The 19,669-nt window shown below is 41.4% G+C and overlaps 1 protein-coding gene across 1 annotated transcript; it reads right to left on the minus strand.

Moving 5' to 3' along the window:
- Positions 1-572: 572 nt before the first annotated feature.
- Positions 573-19,302, minus strand: TRMT9B (tRNA methyltransferase 9B (putative)). Its single transcript, XM_060085854.1, is given in 6 exon segments — positions 573-670; positions 673-825; positions 1,695-1,889; positions 9,279-10,304; positions 15,562-15,735; positions 19,149-19,302. Coding segments are annotated over 6 exon segments (1,800 nt in total).
- Between the last annotated feature and the right edge of the window lie 367 nt (positions 19,303-19,669).

Genomic DNA, 19,669 nt, shown 5'->3' on the forward strand with positions numbered 1-19,669 from the left:
ACATGGGGCCAGTGCTCAGGCTCATGGTACATGTGGGGCTACCCCCAGGCAGGTTCCTTCCACCCCTGGGGCAGTACTGGGGGCCCCAACTGGCTCCCTGCTAGTGGGGCTGCTCCAGCCTTCCTCTTAATGCGGCGTCTCCATTGATCAACCTTTTGGGGGCCTCGGCCTCTCAAAGGCATGGATCGGGTTAAGTTCATGGTCCTGTTCTCTGGAGCAAGGGAGCTCTGAACACGAAGGTCTGGCGGCCCTGATTTTTCAGGAGTGACTTGTGGGAAGGAAGCGATTTCCCTTTGTATCTCCAACTCTCACGCCCTTCATTGTATACTTAGCCAAATACTGTGGCCTCTTTCTCTTCAAGAGAAAGACAAAACTAGTAACTGACGGTTAAATGTTGGTCACTGGTGGTTTTAACCCTTGATCAGTGAACTCCGAGGACCAAGCCCACAGCATCAGTTGTCATCAGCCCTCAAATAAAAAATCTCACAGATAAGTGAACACTTAACTCTTCCCACCTGGGAGTCTTAGAGAAAGATGAGAGGACTTAGAAGTACGGGATCTATGAGGAGAAGTTATCTTGGGAGGAGACTCAAAATGCGGGGAGTCAGTGAAGCTGAGACACAGCCCTCCATAGGCAGCTGATCCCAGGAGTGGAATTCCAGCAGCCAGAGCTGGACTCTTCCTTTCTCGTGTTCAGAAGCCAGGCTTGGAGTCGCCGTTGGGTGGGAGAGCTCCGTTGTGTCCATTTAGGCGGGCCATTTAAAATGGCAAATGAGGGTTGGTTTCTGGAGGTCAGGGTTGGGGTTGACGCGGAGAAGAAAGACACTAGGTAGAAAAGTGACTGGAGCTGGAAAGGTGTTAGTCAACTTGCTGGGGTTTTTTTTTTAACTGGAGAGACATAAGGGACAAAATCATGGATGATGCAGGAAGGCTTTTTCATTGCTAAAGGTGAATATGGAAAAGTAGCGCTGTCAATTATCCTAAATGCACAGGGCTGTAGGATGGTGAAGATGAAATCAACGTGGAGCAGGGGGATCGGGGTGATTTCCCTGAAGGTGGGACCTGAGCTAGGGGCTGCAGTGTGACAAAGACCTGGATGGATGCAAAGGGCCGAAACCCCCCGAAGGAATACAGCGTGGTGTGGTGGGAAGAGCAGGTCTGGTTCTTGGCTGGGGCAAGTCCCTCCTTCTTGGAGTCAGTGACAGCTTAGGCCCCTGGCAGCTCAAGCATCTGGCAGTTTCCCACCCCCTGAGACTGCTTACAGGTACACCATCATCATGGGGACTGTCTTCTGTGCCCTGCCCCTGAGGACTGGGCAGGGAGTGACGCATACAGTAAAAAGCAGGCACTGAAGCTGGTGATTTCCTTCTGATTCCAACCATCGAGAAAACTCTAAAAACTGCTAACAAACCCATTATGCATAGAGCTTTTAAAGCTGAATTTACACTTAGATGTTTCAGAAATGCAAGATGAGCACAAAGATAGAAGAAGTGATGGTTTCTAAAGACAGGAACTAGTGATGTTTTTAAACTGAGAGATTTCTGCCAAAGAGTGCGTAGTGCATGATGGAGGCTTCGTTGATTCTTGCCAAAAGACGGGCACAGAGTGTATTTCATTTGTCGTCGGTACTTTCCATTTTTGTCTCCCAAGCAGCCACGCTCGGGCTAGTAACTGATGGCTAGATAATTGGTCACTGGTGGTTTTCATTTTAACCCTTGATCCGTGAACTCCAAGGACCAAGCCCACATCATCAGTTTTCGTCAGCACACAGATGCTTGGGGAGATGCTGTAGCTTCTTCCATTGCTCGGGGAGATGCTGAAGGGATGGGAGGTGGTCAGGGCTGCACATGCCAGGGCACCATCTGCTGCTCGAACGCGGCCCCGCTGAGCTGCGTGGGAGCCACAGCAGTGCCAGTCTCAGTCCCCTTTTACGTCACACCCCCAACGCTGATAATGAGCTGACAGCCTGCAGACGGAGCAGGTCAGGAAAAAGAATAAAAGTGCTTGCATTCCAATAACATAAGAAATGATGCTCTTCCAATATTAGTACTGTATTTTTTTTTTTTTTTTTTTTTTTTTTTTTTTTTTTTTTTTTTTTTTGCTGTACGCGGGCCTCTCACTGCTGTGGCCTCTCCCGTTGCGGAGCACAGGCTCCGGACGCGCAGGCTCAGCGGCCATGGCTCACGGGCCCAGCCGCTCCGCGGCATGTGGGATCTTCCGGGATCGGGGCACGAACCCGTGTCCCCTGCATCGGCAGGCGGACTCTCAACCACTGCGCCACCATGGAAGCCCTAGTACTGTATTTTCACACACGCCCACTTTCAGATAGTCTAATACATCTTTATTCATCTTAAAAGATGTCTTTTTGCTTTAGTCAATAATATCCCTTTATTAACCCCTTAATGACACTGTGTTATTAAATGGCTAGCTTCGTTTCTTTTAGACAAAACTAACAGAATCCAAATACAAATTCGCCCAGTTCTCTTGAGTCTAAGGAGAGGTGCCTGTGTGACTGGAAAGAGGGTAATACCTGTCCTGTCACACTCAAGAGTGGAGATGAAAGGCAGAATTTTGTTCATCTAGTAACATTTTAAAAAGTACGCTTAGACATAACTTAAACTATCTTATACATTTCATAGGCATACAAATTACACTATTTTTAATAATACTTACTACAAAAGATCCTAAACATTATTGGTTAATGCAAATAAAATACCTCCAAGTTAGTACAACCATCACGATATTTTACATCAACTTGTCCTTTTCAAACTATTGCTAGCTTCATCTGGGAAAAGCTAAAGTAACTAACTATATTGTAGAAGAAAAGGATTTTTGCACTTTTGATATAAATACATGTCAACACCAGAGGAGGCACCATAATGTATGACAATTCTCTTCATATTTCCCCAAAACGAAATGTATTCAATGAAATACATTTCCACTGTAATTGCTAATTTAACGTTTTTACAAGTGCATAAGAAGGTCACTAGTGACAGCAAACACTAGATGTCTAGGAATATACATACATATATATTTACATAATACATATTTAAGAGAACATCTAAAGAAAATGGGACAGTTTTTACATACATATTCAAAGTATCTGAGAAATTCCACTGGGGTCCACATTAGTGAGCCTTAAGTATTGCCAAGGTTCTGTGTAAATAAGTAGAATAGAAAAGCAAACCTTTACTAATGGTGTCCATCTACATCCATTAATAGAAAATCAATGGAAGTGGTATGATTAGCTCATTAGAGAAATGCCTGTCATTCAGCCAAATTCCCTTCTGGGCGAGCATAAATATAAATGTAAATTTTTCATGGAATTCAACATTCAGTTACACTGGCTCCAGATTAACGACAGTGACCCTCTGTCTTTTCTTTATGGAGGTAATATCCAGAGAAGAATAAATGTTGTGTGTGGAGAAAATATATTTTTACATGTAGATTAATTAATAATCAGTTGGGTTGGGTAAATTATATTTTTGCCAGTTCTAGTTGAAGGAGAGACAAAATATATATTGATTTGCCCCATGAGAGATCCCATTTGACAATCAGTCAGCTCTCACAAGCGGTCCGTCGGATTGGCCATATAGATTACCTTATAGCTGTGCTCCCACCCAGGTAGGGTGATGACAAGGCATAATCAGTTGGGAAAGACCTGCTTCTGGAGGGGAACAGAATGTGGGTTATAACTGAAATGATTCACATTCCTACGAATGCATCACATACTGGAGGACCGTCACATACTGGAGGTGAATAAAACTAGGGCAGTTCACAGTGAGCTCTGTGATTAGCTCTCCTAGGCTTCCGTGTTTGCATTCCCCATACCGTGCCAAATGCTTTCTATTTGCATTATCACTTCAAGCCTTCGTTGGTAAGCGTTCTTTTAAAATATTCCCACTCCAGTTTTGTAGATATTCGAGGTTGCAGATATGGAGTCTATAATATCAAACCAATAATCATACATTTGAGTTAAGATTGGGATGAGGGGAGTTGAGTGTTCTGGTTTGAGGTCTGCTGATGCTTCTGTAATTCCCTTCCACTTCCATGGTTTTTCTTGGATGGGTGTGTGATGACACTTATCTCAGAGGCTCTTTGAATTGACAGAATGAAGTCTGTTCATGCATTTTTCTTTGGAGAAGGATTACAGTTGGCATTTAAAATTCAAGTTTATATCCAGGGGATGTGATAATTACTTGTCATTATGTAAATCCTAATGAAAGTGTTGTTTAAAACAGCAGATTGCAAAACAGAAAAAAATGTTTCCAATTGCAAGAGATGAGGCTGAAAAATACTTGAGAGAATTTATGTAGCGGGGGGTGTGCAGGCCATCCTAAAGAGTCTGCATTTTACTCTGTTGGGTGTGTTATTTTCTGAAATGTATTCCACAGAATGCTTGTGCTAGAGGATGTTACCATGTTGAGGGCAAGCTCAGTTAAATCAAATCCCAGTTTACTTTAGGGGAGGCCTTAAATATGCTCATATGCATTGAGATTCTCTAAGAGGGGTTTTTGTAAATTGCTTTTCTCAAGCAAACCAATAGAATGTGGTAGTAGGTGCACAAGGAATATGAAAACTGCTCCAGTTTGGCAGTTTCTGCTCAGTTAATTCTAATATTCCGTGTATCCTTGATACACCTGATTATCCTATGTATTTGGCACATAACAGGGTTTAGTGAACAAACAGAAGGAATGAAATATCTGAATAGCCCTCTATTTTCTCACCTATAAAATGGGAAAACAATAATACTAATTTTTAGAGGATCGAAGAGTTGGATCAAAGTGATCACAGCACATTTTGTTACTATTTTTTTAAATTAAAATCAAATGGAAAGAGAATTACAAATGAAAAAAGTTAATATAAAAGATAGGGAAGGGCTTCCCTGGTGGCGCAGTGGTTGAGAGTCCGCCTGCCGATGCAGGGGACACGGGTTCGTGCCCCGGTCCGGGAAGATCCCACATGCCACGGAGCGGCTGGGCCCGTGAGCCATGGCAGCTGAGCCTGCGTGTCCGGAGCCTGTGCTCCGCAATGGGAGAGGCCACAACAGTGAGAGGCCCACGTACCGCAAAAAAAAAAAAGATAGGGAAAAATATATAAGGGATTCCTGTCCAATTACTGTCTAACTGTGAAATCTTTGCTTAACCTTACTAAAGCTTATTTGGAAAGGGGATAATCACACTTCCCTTGAAATGTTCTCATAATCTGCCTTGCACCATGACTGGGGGTATACAGTGTTGTGGGTAAGAATGCAGGCTGGGAGGCAGACTGCCTGGTTTGAAACTCAGCCTTGCTGTTTACTAGATGAATGTGGCATTGAGCAATTTAATTGATTTCTTTCTGACTCAGTTTTCCTAATCTGCAAAGTGGGAGCAATAAGTATACTTAGCAATGGTGAGGATTACAGATAAAATAATACATGTTAGATATTTAAGAAGTTAGCTGCTGTTATTATTTAATATTTCCTACACAATAGGAGAAACATGCTCAGGCTTGCCCTAATTTGTTCTTCCCAGACTGCAGCTGCCTGGCCAGTGGTTATACCCCATTTCCCCCTCCCTCCCAAACTGAGTGCTCACAACTCATTTTTAAGGAATATCCTCCCCTACCGAGATCAACAACTATTGGGTTAGACCCTCTATCCTCATGCAAACCCATTTACTTTTATTTTTAAAAAATCCACCAGTGCTTATACTTTTGATGGCCATTAATATACAAGTACATTAACATTCCTAGCTGATTTAAATTTGGATTGTTTTCTCTCTGGATTACTGCTAATTTTTGCCCATTCAGTTGATGGTCAGTTAAAACCCAGAGGAAGTACTGACATCTAGAATTTGGAAGGACACAGAAAGGCAAACTAAAACCAGAAATCACACGCCATGTTGTATATAGGGATGTGTGGTGAGAAGGGAAGAACAAGCGAAATTGATAATCCAAGACATGTGTTAGATGCTCTGTTAGTCACCATGACTTGCTGGTGTCATTTAATCACTTTGGTGACAATTTTAAAAATAATAGCTTGAATGGGCCACTCGCCTGGTTGCATCCTTTGTCCGTGTTAACGCACTTTCCCCCACATCGTTTGACTGTTTATGGAATTCCTCAAGCAGGCCAGTGAGGCATCAATAAGCCAGCAGAGGTTTTTAAGGCCCTTTTCCAAGAATCCCCCGCACATGCTCACCTCCACTGCAGATACTGGGACTCTGCAGTGATGCCAACAAGTAAAGGGGAATGAACAGGAAAGACACTCTTTGATCCAGTATTAATAACGGAGTCTAAATTTTCAAAGTATGTACTTCAGATAGATTAGCAAAATCTATAATAGAGCAAGTTAAGGCCGACTGAATACTCACAAATAACCTGTGTATGTTTAAACTCACGTATTTGTATTTCCTTCTAAGGACAGTCCTAATATGAACAAAATTTATTTTAAATGGTCAAGATATTTACATTAGGTTGGGTCTTCAAGGGCATATATATCATGTATATATGAAGTATATGGATATACCATATCCATATATATCCATGGAGATTTATACATATATATGTACGTATAAATCTCCAAAGGCAGAAGTTAGATTTAAGAGTGCTTGGCACATGAATACCAAAGAGATATTATCAACCACAAAGTCAAATATTTGCATACGAAATAGTGTCTGGATGAGTAGAATTCTTGTGCTCGGCAGATGAAGGGCGAAAGATTGCTATTATTAGTGTTTTTTTAATTTACAGCCCTGTCAAAATTATGTGAAAATATTCCTCTCTCAAGAACTATTCTAGAGAGTCATTTTATACAAAGTGGGGTGTGTGTGTGTAGGGAATTGCTCATATAGGTTTGCTCAAAGCTTTTCTGGTGCCATCTAATAAACTTGAGTTCCATGTTAGTGGTGGGCTACCACCAGGAAGCCCTGACTTGAAACAGATTTCTAGCAGCAAGGCTGGGATTAAAGATACATGTGACAACAGGCTTCAAGGAGAGGAAAAATCCACTCATAATAAAAAGGTCATCAAGCCTTAATTGTAAGAATGTCTCTGACTCTGAGAACATTTCTTTCCACCAAAAAAACCCACTAACACTCATGACTTAATGTCCTCATTTAAGAAATGGAAGACATTAAATTCAATTTTAATTTATATTCCACTTTTATGTCTGTTTTCATCGTCCCTCTAATGCAAACTGTGTGCCGAACAATATAAATCATAGACCTCATTTCCACCCGACAACCTCATCAAACAAAAATGTGATGATGCAATCTTATTTCGAAGCCAAGAGAAAGTAATAAACACCAGTACTTTTCAGATGCACATTAAAAATAATCCTTTAGGACTTCCCTGGTGGCGCAGTGGTTAAGAATCTGCCTGCCAATGTAGGGGACATGGGTTCGAGCCCTGGTCTGGGAATATCCCACATGCCACGGAGCAACTAAGCCCGTGTGCCACAACTACTGAGCCTAAGCTCTAGAGCCTGCAAGCCACAACTACTGAGCCCGCGTGCTACAACTACTGAAGCCCACGAGCCTACAGCCCGTGCTCCGCGGCAAGAGAAACCACCGCAATGAGAAGCCTGCACACCACAATGAAGAGTAGCCCCTGCTCGCCGCAACTAGAGAAAGCCCATGTGCAGCAACGAAGATCCAATGAAGCCGAAAATAAATATTTTTTTAAATCCTTTAAATTTCTTTGAAAGTAGCATCATTATTTTAAGTTAGAGCACAATTACAGAAGGGAAAAATAAGCCCAACGCTAATGAAATTTTATACTATTTTAGTAATTTCAGTGGAAAACAAGAGTTGGGTTTCCTCTGGGTTTACAGTGGTCCGTACCGTAAAAAGCCTTTTGTCAAGTGTTGATTCTCTCCTCATTAAGGAACTGCCTGAAGCTGTACTCTTGGGTCAACTTTTGCTTCTCCTAATTATATCTGTGTCTCAGGATCCACGACATGGATTTAAACAGACCCACGGGGGCTTCCCTGGTGGCGCAGTGGTTGAGAGTCCGCCTGCCGATGCAGGGGACACGGGTTCGTGCCCCGGTCTGGGAAGATCCCACATGCCGCGGAGCGGCTGGGCCCGTGAGCCATGGCCACTGAGCCTGCGTGTCCGGAGCCTGTGCTCTGCAACGGGAGAGGCCACAACAGTGAAAGACCCGCGTACCGCAAAAAAAAAAACAAAAAAAAAACACCAGACCCATGGTTAAATGTAAACAGATGTGGTGGTCACACAGTGCCCAGCTATTCGTTTGTCTATAAAGTGGCAGAAATTGAACCTTTAATTAATAGGACTTGATTCTACCTAAATCCCTAATATAACTATTAAAATGTAGTCCCTTTCAATAAGATAAATGCCCAGGTATTATTTTTAAAGATCCAACAATCAGTCCTCCACCAAGTCCAAATATCTTGTACCTTAATGATCTGTTTGTTTTGAGAACCAATAAAAAGCACTGTTTCAACCAGATTCTCATTTCCTAAGTATCCCTTCAATGCATAAGTAAAGCATCATTCCAGATGAAAACTCATTAGTCAATCTTGGTCTTGCTGTAACTGGATATTCCTGCTTCTAAGAAGGTTGGAAGAATACCACCTGGGTAACTTGCAGCAACTTCCCGGTGCCCACATACTCCACTCTCTACATGCTGACAGTGCCTTTAAAGCCTTCTGAGCACCATCAAAAACCTTATTATTTACTTATCTTGAAGCAAGTTTGCTTATCATCTAGAAAAGTTCTCAGAACCTTCTTGTCTCTCTCCACCGTCTCTCACCTTTCTGAAGACTTTAAATAGAAGCAAGGCCTTGGCAACGAAATCATTTATCACATGGTTCAAATTACATTTGTGCAGTGGTATGAGTTTACCTATTATCTTGCAGATCTAAATTATAACCAGAGAAGTAGGAATTACCCCCTTCCTATATACAAATAATGTTTTTAAAAGGTACACTTAAAAGCAGAATCTTTTGAAATCATATGTAATACTGAAAAACAGTATACATGTATTATTATAGTAACTCAGCTGTATTGAAGTTCATGTTATATTGCTTCTTCAGATCTCTTATATTAACATTTAACCACAAATACTCTTTGTCAGATGCCAAGCACTGTGCTTGTCTATAGACTAAAAAGATGATGAATTCATAGTCTCTATAGACCAAAATATAAATGGATTCAATACAGACCCAATGACGAAATTGGATGCCCATTCAGGGGACCATATCACAAACCCAGTGAGAAGAATGGGGTTCATCTTTTGGAGGAGATGTCTGAAATGATCTGATCAGCCACAGCTTTCCTTCTTCTCTGCAATGATACACCAGTTGCCATGATCATTCCCAGAGCTCAGAATATGGAGCTCCGACACACTCTCCTTCAGCAGGCCATAGAGCTCACCTTCTCGAAACACGTGGTAATAGCGCATAAAGGCACCACAATCCAAAATGTCGGGCTGTTGTTCTTCGACAGAAATGGTGTCACCTGGGTTGGAATCTTTGGAATCAGCTGAAGAAATCCTCCTCCATATTTTACTAGCAGAAGGGGTACCCTCTTCTAAGTTACCTGCATCCATACAATTCTCCTTGGTATTGGTGCTACCCAGAAAATTCCCATCTCCATTTCTCCTCACGCCTCTTGGATGGTCTCCATTTAGGTGTTTGTGTGTGGTGGGCGCTCTCAGCCATTCCAGGTGTTTTGGAGAAGTCTCCACAAAGACTTCCTCATCTAAATTTTGCTCTCCTGTTGAAAATGGCTCTGGATGATCTAAGTCGAAACTCGAGTGTCTTGAAGGCTGGGTGGATATCGTGCTATTGGCCCAACTTTCTGTGTTTTTCAAGGGTCTCATTTTTTCAATTTGCTTCCTTAGAGTTGATTCATCCAAAGATCTAGAGGAAAACCAGGAACGAAAAGATTTCTCCAGCGTGTTATAGAATCCATTCTCTTCCTCGCCTTCCTTGGAAATATTTGCACAGCAGGTGCCAACTAGAGCAGAGTCACAGTCCACGCTATGGGACCGCCTCGAATCACAGCACCCCTTAAAACAAACGGGACAGCGACACGCAGAGCAGGGAGGGTGGTAGGGATGGCTTCTTTCTGGATGCCCACACTGCTTCTTTCTCCCAGGCTGGCTGGATTCCGAGAGGAGCTGGGAGCACAAGGCTTTGTTCCATGGAACAAGCACGTCTTGCTTCTCAAAGTGCCGGTTCTTTTGTTCCATGGCCCAAACATAAATCATCAGCTGGCCTCCAGGAACTAAGACCCTGGCCATTTCTTTTATTGCTCTGATTCTTCTTTGTTTTGTAGAAAAATGATGTATGACTGAAAAAGAAGAAACTAGATCTCAGTGTGTATATACACACATAAACCTACACATGTATAGGCTAGTGTTTTCCATATAAAAATGATGCATTTTTTTTCCTAAATAAAGATTTTTATTAGAATTATATCACAACTGTTTTCTGGGTTGAAGAATGGTAAAGAAAGAGGTATGCTTTCTTTTTTTAAATTTTATATTGGAGTATAGTTGATCAAAAATATTGTGTTCATTTCAGGTGTACAGCAAAGTGATTATACATATACATGTATCTATTCTTTTTCAGATTCTTTTCCTATCTAGGTTATTTATTACAGAATAGTGAGCAGAGTTCCCTGTGCTATACAATAGGTCCTTGCTGGTCATCTATCTTAAAACATGGCAGTGTGTACATGTCAATCCCGAGCTCCCTAACTGTTCCTTCTCCCCACCCTTCCCCGCCCCGGTAACCAGAAGTACGTTCTCTAAATCTGTGAGTCTGCTTCTGTTTTGTAAATAAGTTCATTTGTATCATTTTTTAAAAAAAATTCTACACATAAGTGATATCACATATTTGTCTTTGACTGACTTCACTTAGTATGATGTAATTTTGACATGTAGTAATGATTGCTTATAGTTTTTAATAATGTTAATATAATATGAAATTGTTGTGTATACTTAAGAAAAAGCAGCTTATAGGTCATCATTTTAGTTGCAGTCGTTGCAGAGTTAAAGTGAGAGTCAAGCAGGACTGCCTGTATCTAGTCTTAGGTGGGTTATTAGGCATATTTTTATCAAACAGTATATAGAAAGCACTAGTCTGTTAGCTTCTAGAGTTTAATCACACTGTGTCAAGAGAAAACATCAAATTATTTTTCCACACATATGCCTATCACTTATCTCAGGTAGGAAATTAGCTCTCAGGAAAGTCTGGACACTACTGCTCAGATATGAGTAGTGAGGGAACAGAGAAGATGAAACAGCTCCTGTAACCTCAGCATGATCCAGAGGTTAGTAATGGTTTCAGGAAAATAAATCTCTTCAGTTTACCTGCCACAGAGAGGTAGTAAATGCCTAAAATGAGATGATCATATGGCTAAAGTTGTCAGAGGAAGGTTATACAAGAGGCACACTTTGTATTGTTCCCAATCAGGTTTGCTTTCCTATCAGCAGGGCACAAACCCTGGTTTCTCTTACTGTACCATGCAGCAGTGCAAGAGGTATTAGGTTCACATGCACTTAAAGAACAGGACACCAGTGTATTTTGTCCTAGATCTACCAGTGACCAGCCTTGTGATCTTTGACCAAGTACTTTACTTCACTAGGTGTCAGGCTGTTCTCCCCAATCCCCATCCCCAAAGAAAGGGCCCTTTATAATGGTCAGTTTGAAAGCTTACACTTCTCGAAGTAGTGTCATGGTCAATGAGCTAAAAGGGGGCAGAGAAGTCAGGGCTGAGTAAAACCTAGGACAGTACTAACATTCACATCTAGGATACTCCTGGCCGTTAATGTCCCCCATAACTTGCACCTCATTCACTCTGGAACTTCCATGGGTGCGTTTTCTAAATGCAGGTGATCCTCGTCATCTGTGGATTCTGTATCTGCAAATTTGCCTACTTGCTAAAATTGCCCTGTGACTTCAGAACTCAGTACGCTCAGCATTTTCGTAGTCATTCCTTGACATGCGTAGAACAGCCAAAAAGTTGAGCCTCCCAAGGCCCACGTTCCCAGCTGGGGTCCCGCGAGGAGATGCTCTGCCTTCCTGTCTCAGCTCTGGAGCTGTCAGCAAGTGTCCTTTTCACAGCCTGTTTCGTGCCGTGTGTTTTCGCATCTTGGTGTTTTGTTGGTGGTCTCTCTGTTGACGATCCCTCACAGCCCTGCCCCAGCACTGGGTGGAAGTGCTGTCTAGGGTTCGTAAGCCGTAAGGCTGCGATGTGTCTTACAGAGAAAATATGTGAGTTAGATGAGCTCCTTTTGGGTGTTATAGTGTTGCTGGCATGAGTTCAAAATTAAATAAGTCATCTTTAAACAGAAACGCACATAAAACAAGATGACATGTTGATTAGTTGACAAAAGTATTGTGACCAGAGGCTTACAAGAACCTAATCCTGTATTATCCCTGGGAGCAATGGTTCAGTATTTGTTAATTCAGTGTTCATGGGACATTACAGAACATAATGATGGTGAATAATGAGAAGCAACTGTATTCTTGTGTTTTGGCCATTAAAAAACGCCATTAAACCAGGACTATTTTAATACAGTAATTTCTTTTTATCAGATTTATAGGTCTTCAACATTTCAGGATTCTTGGCTTCAGAAGTTGTTTTTTTAAAAATAGTTATTTATGTATTTGGCTGTGCCGGGTCTTAGTTGCAGCATGCAGGATCTTTAGTTGCGGCATGTGGGATCTAGTTCCCTGACCAGGGATCAAACCCGGGGCCCCTGCAATGGGAGTGCGGAGTCTTAGCCACTGGACCACCAGGGAAGTCCCCAGAAGTTTTGTTTTTAAGGAAGAACATCTTTATATTTTTCATTCCTGAAATATTTGTTATACGATAATCCATTTTAATACCATAATTTCACCCAGGAAATATCTGAATCTTTCATATTATATTTTATATTTATATTTAACATATAATACTAAGTAACTTTTAAGCCAAATGCTTTTGAAAAAGAGAAAATTTACAAATGAAGTGTTCATTACATATAAAATGTATTATACATGCCTATGCATACATGTTCTATTAAGAAACATTGTAAATGTAACCCAAATGGGACCTAAACATATATTTATATGAATTTTATCAATGTCAGGAAACTGTGTTGAATTTTAAAGGATAAAAATGTCCCCTGTTGTTTAAAAATCATAATCACAATTTAAAGGCAAAAGTAGTACTCATTATATGTATCCTGTAGGATAGGGTGTTGAATTGAACAAGTGGGCAGGTAGAATTCAGTGACTGGACTCCAGAATCAGAAATTACACAAGATCATCTTTAAAGTCCTGTTATATCTTGGGGTTTTATGATGTATTGTTATTTAATTTTTAAGGGTGTTTGTCTCATCTAACTGGAAGCATTCAGAATCTGTGGGTTTAGCATGAAGAATTTTTCAACCTCAGCATTGTTGGCGTCTGTAAACAAGCTAGATGATTCTTTCTTGTGGGAGCTGGGGAGGCAGCAACTAGATGATGGCAGCACATACACATACCCAGTTTCGACAACCAAAAATGCCCCCAGACATTGACAGGCATCGCCTGAGGCGGGGGGCAGTGTAACCGCAAGTTGAGAACCACTGGCACGAATAGTTGGTTGACACTATTTCAATAGATGAACAAATTTTTATAAAATTTTGGTCATACTATTCTTTTTTTTTTAACATCTCTATTGGAGTATGATTGCTTTACAATGGTGTGTTAGTTTCTGCTGTATAACAAAGTGAATCAGCTCTCCAGACACATGTCATACTATTCTAAAAGTAAGCAGAAAGACTGTTTCTTTTCGTAATCTGTGAGTAGAACGTAAGGAATGTATAATTAGGTATGATGCTTACCGTCTCATTACTAAGTGACATGGAAAACTATATATTTAAAACTATATTTCTTCATGTTAAGCAAGAAATGCCAACATACAGAATTCTAAATAGGGAAGTAAATATATATGGACATAGGAGAGACGGTTTATTGAAAGTTCTCATAATATAGTTCTAAATGTAAAATCTAATTGGTAATTGACTGCACCACGTTAATTATAGTTACAGTTCATAAAAACACATGCTGGGTTTCCTTCCACCTAAGGAAGCATTTTTCATTGGAAGATGGCAACCTGGTGTGCTCCATTTCCTCTGTGGGCAGGAGACTTAAACTGAAAGAAAAGAAAGACTTAACCATGTACAACATGGAGCATTTCCCTGAAGTAAGAAAGTTGGTCAGGAGCCCCACGCCTGCAACAGTGGTTCAACAGCACAGCCTCTTTGTAGGTAGCCAGCTGTATAGACTCTACAACTAAAGTAAACAATACAGGAGCAAAAACCTACACTTCTCTGGCCTCCCTCCAATTTCTGGTTCTTTAGGTAGCATGACCAAACCAAAAATTCTTCCTACTAAAGATTCAGAGCATTGCATAGTGTTGCTTGGTTCAACAGGAATCCCTTCTCTTCATGCTTAAAACCAAATGGACTTAACAGTTTCAAACGCAAAGAAGCAGGGCTGTCAAAGAGCAGGTTTCCATGGCAACCACCTCCTGCCAGTCCTAACTGGTTCCAAGGTTATGGCATCCAAGCTGGCATCCCCTCACTATGCAAAGATACAGGCCCCAGTGAATGGTGGAAATACCGATTTCTCATCTATTCCAGGATGGAGCAGTCTTATTCCATATGTTTATCTGGCGGTCAGTTTTATATAGATTCACCTTGCTTTGATAAAGCTTGTTATAGTCAAATGCATTACTTTTTTAAAAGTGTGTTGGAGGAAATAATTTGTCCTGCAAAAGATTTTTCGCTTTGGGGAAGGATTTGCCACAAGATTTCCTTAAATAACATGATTCCCCAGCACACTTAAATATGACTAACACACTAAGTTTCAGGACTGTATGTATTGAGTAAAATGACCCTTACCTGTGTATATTTCAAGCATGGATTTTTGCTGTTTCTTTTCATTTTTGGCATGTATATTTTATGGGCACACTTGTTGGGAGAATATGAGGAATGTATTCCCTAGATTTATGAACACTCTCTGGCAGTAAGAGAGCAGACTGGCACTATAAAAACAATGCAATCTGGGACCAGGTGGGACCATCTTCCCCAGCGACTTTTGTACAGTGAGTGGCAGGTTGGTGACACATCCTTCCAGTGACATTCAGTGCCCTAGTCCTGCAATATTCTGCTAATAAAGGGCACACCTGTGGCCTGGAAAAGGTAATATGACTTCTAAAGATCTACTTCACGTTGAAAGAATCTGGCTTCATTTCAGTAGAACAAAGTACTATATTCATTGAGTACAATTCCTCCAATACTTTCTTACTCGTAAGTGAAAGAAATTGGAATGAGTCATCAAAAAGAAGAAAACAACAGTTTGAGGGTTGAACTAGTTAAAACAATCGTATGTACCACCGTTAAGTACATCTGAACTTAGTTAAATAGTTCAGTTGCAATATTTTTAAAAATTAGACAAAATGAATTACATAGCTCTTTCTACAAAGAATGGATGTTGAGTTGTGAGAGCAGCCTCAGCTAGGTAACGCTATTCTCATGGTGAAGAGTGAATGTGTGACGGGGCTGCCTTACCTCCTATGGAGATGATGGCGTCGAAGCCCTGATCCCTAAAGGGGAGATTAAGGTTGTCACATACCATGACTTCACATCCTCTCCTCCGGGCAATCTCTACCAACGGCGCACAGTAGTCACAGCCCAGGGTGTGTACCTGGCTGTTCACTTTCAGATACTTTCCAGTTCCACAACCTGTAAGAGAAAAACCTGTGTTACCCGCTATCCTTAATGGAAAGGGGAACATGGTCGGTCACTTTGTCTTATCACAGGGAATAGAAATAACTTGATACAGGCGAACCTCGGAGATGCTGCGGGTTCCATTCCAGACCATTGCAATAAAGCGAATGTCCCAATGAAGCGAGTCACATGACTCTTTTGGCTTCCCAGTGCATTTAAAAGTTACATTTACACTATACTGTGGTCTGTTCAGCGTCCAAGGGCATTATGTCTACAAAAACAATGTACATACCTTAATTTTAAAACAGTGTATTGCTAAAAAAATGTTAACCATCATCTGAGCCTTCAGCAAGTCATAATGTTTTTGCTGGTGGAGGGTTTGAAATACTGTGAGAATTACCAAAATGTGACACAGAGACACAAAGTGAGCAAATGGTGTTGGAAAAATAGCGCCAATAGACTGGCTCAGTGCAGGGTTGCCACAGACCTTTAGTTGGTACAAAACACAACACAGTATCTGGGAAGTGCAATAAAATGAGGTCTGCCTGTATTAACTAACCAAGACAGAACACAACATGGATTGAAGGTACACACAAAAACAAAAAGAAAAGCCTTCAGAGAGCACATACATATTTTTATATAGGAGATAAGAGGAAACGAAAATGGGAAAAAGAAATATTATTTATTGAATGAGGTCATGTCCATAGGGCTTTCTTAACAGGATAGCACAATCAAGAAATGTCAGCTGGCCTCCAGCAGAGAATAATAGTTCCCTAGTATCCTAGTGACAAGGTCCAGTCTCTCTACAAAAGTTACCTTCACACACATATTTCATTATGTTTAGGTCTACATGTTCTGGGCATTTATTCTTGTGTTATCTTTCCAAACCTTCATCACTTGCTGGCTATGTAAAACAGACTACTGTCAACAACTTTTCAATGGGTATAGATAAAATAACTTACACAATAAAACAGCCCTTTCAAAAATTGAAAATTTGAATTTGAATGAAAAAAGGATTTCAGCATCTTTTTATCCAATCTGTTGTCAGTGCTAGGTTTTAAATGATCTCTATTAACTCTGAATACAACTCTGACAAAGAACTATTTTTTCTTAAATAGACCATTTTTTAAAAAAATATTTGTTTATTTGGCTGCACCGGGTCTTAGTTGTGGCACACGTGATCTTTAGTTGCGGCATGCAGGATCTAGTTTCCTGACCAGGGATCGAACCCAGGCCCCCTGCATTGGGAGTCTTAACCACCGGACCACCAGGGAAGTCCCTTAAATAGACCATTTTTGACATTCACTTTCTGGTGGCAGAGACCCAAGTAATTCAAGATTTACACAGCCCAGGGGCTTCCCTGGTGGCGCAGTGGTTGAGAGTCCGCCTGCCGATGCAGGGGACACGGGTTCGTGCCCCGATCCCGGAAGATCCCACATGCCGCGGAGCGGCTGGGCCCGCGAGCCATGGCCGCAGAGCCTGTGTGTCCGGAGCCTGTGCTCCGCAACGGGAGAGGCCACAGCAGTGAGAGGCCTGCGTACAGCAAAAAAAAAAAAAAAAAAAAAAAAAAAATGCCAATGCAATTAATCCTCATTACTCACAGACTCTGTATTTGCCTCTTCACCTAATTGCTAAAATTTATTTGCAGTGCCCAAGTCTGTACTGGCAGCGCATGCGTGTAAAGCTTTAAACAGAAACACACATGAAACAAGATTAGGTATTGATCAGTTGACAAAAATATTGTGACCACAGGCTCCTAGGAACCTAATCCAGTATTTCCCCTAGGGCAATAACTCAGTATTCACTAATTCAGGGTTCATGGAAACTTTATAGAACCTAACTACTGTGGATAATGACAGTCAACTGTATTTTATTTTATGTCTTCTCCCTTTTTTTGTGTCATACATTGAGAGGCCTTTTGCTTTTGAGAATTTTTTTTTAATTGTATAGTCATCATCTAGTCCTTTAATGAATTCATTTTCTTATACTTAAATCTTTGCTCCATTTGGAATTTTTGGTGTAAGGTATGAGAAAGTAGCATATATATTCTGTTGTCCCCAAACCTTTTCCTCCCAGTTGATTTAAGATTCTGGTACTTTGCTTATATTGTGAATGGTAAGAGTTCCAAACTCACTGCATTTTATGAAACCAGATTTTTTTTTAAGTTGACATGATAAAGATGTTTTTAAAGCCTCTCCACTTCTACGTGACATGTACCCCTTCCCCAAATTCTACACTGCTCGCACCATCTTTAACAAGCCGAAAGCCCTGGGCACATCTGTTTCTCTTACCAAAATTTAGAGTGAATGTCAAATTACACGGAACTTGTAACTGTAGACTTAACGATTCTTACGGTGCCGTATGCATGTAATTGCTAGAAAGCCGTTTTAAGTGGGCATGCTTCAAATAGGAATCCTACCATGTCTTAAAACTTAATCTTAGATCTCCTGGGCTGTGATTTACCACTTCTACATTCCAAAAGATACTGAGCCAAAGTCCTCCAAGCAAATCATTATTTGCTTGATTATGAAGATATGATCTAATTAAAGATATGCTCTAATAATAAGACCCCTAAGGAATAGTTAAGGGACAGGATCCATGAGATTCATAAGAGGTTATAGGACCTCTTCTATAATCTCACAATTCTGGCTCTTCTTTAGAAGGAGTGAGAGCTACTCAGCGTGAGCCACCAAAACACTGTATTCACGAATGTGAATGTCTCTAAGTTTATTATTTTTTTAAATCATTCAGTGTTTTTTAAAGTATTTTTTAAATTAATTAATTAATTTTTTGGCTGTGTTGGGTCTTCGTTGCTGCGTGAGGGCTTTCTCTAGTTGCAGCGAGCGGGGGCTACTCTTCGTTGCGGTGTGCGGTCTTCTCATCGCGGTGGCTTCTCTTGTTGCAGAGCACGGGCTCTAGGCGCGCGGGCTTCAGTACTTGTGGCACGTGGGCTCAGTAGTTGTGGCTTGCGGGCTCTAGCACACAGGCTCAGTAGCTGTGGCGCATGGGCTTAGTTGCTCCGCGGCATGTGAGACTTCCCGGACCAGGGCTCGAACCCGTGTCCCCTGCACTGGCAGGCGGATTCTTAACCACTGCGCCACCAGGGAAGTCCACTCTGAATTTAAAATGGTCAGTTTCACAAGCGGCCATTTCAATCCTGATTTATTCAAGCAACGTCAGGTTGATTTTTGTGGGAGGATGTGCACGAAGGCTCTGAAAAAATTGCCACTGTCTATATGTAGATTTGAGGGGCTTTTCTACTTTCTGGCTTGACTGTATGAATTTCTGCTATAAAGTGAATATTCCAGGTGCTGACATGCCAAGGACACAATTTCAGACTTCTGGTTAGAACAGAAATGAAAAATGAATCTGAAAAGGAAAGGCATGATGGAATATATTTCAGATTACGTGGCACCGCCCCGGGTTACCTATGTCAGCGATGAGGCTGCCAGGCTTCTGGTCCTGGAGGAACTGGCGGACACGAGGCCAGGCTTTGCTCTGCAAGTCGCTGAAGTAAGGAGCGGTGCTCTCATACACATCGTGCACGTGCTGTTTCTCCAGCTGTGCAGCTGCATGATCCATCCTGGGGAAAACAGGGCCACACCAAGGAACGCAGTTCAGAGTAGGCACCAGAGATGGCTGATGGGGATGCAGATTTCCTAAAATTGGGAACTCACAACTGCCAAGATTGTGCTGCTTTTATACTTTTTTTTTTTTTTCTGGCCATGCCACGCGGCATGTGGGATCTTACTTCCCTGACCAGGGATCAGACCCACAGCCCCTGCACTGGAAGCATGGAGCCTTAACCACTGGACCACCAGGGAAGTCCCTGTTTTTATACTTTCTTATAAGCTGCAAAGAACACAGCCTTCACTGGAACCTCACCAGAGTTGTCAGAAGGCTAGCAAATGCATCCTTCTTACCTGCACATCTTCAGAAAACAGTCATT

This window comes from Mesoplodon densirostris, chromosome 20 (genome assembly GCF_025265405.1).
Source record: "Mesoplodon densirostris isolate mMesDen1 chromosome 20, mMesDen1 primary haplotype, whole genome shotgun sequence".
NCBI lineage: Eukaryota > Metazoa > Chordata > Mammalia > Artiodactyla > Ziphiidae > Mesoplodon > Mesoplodon densirostris.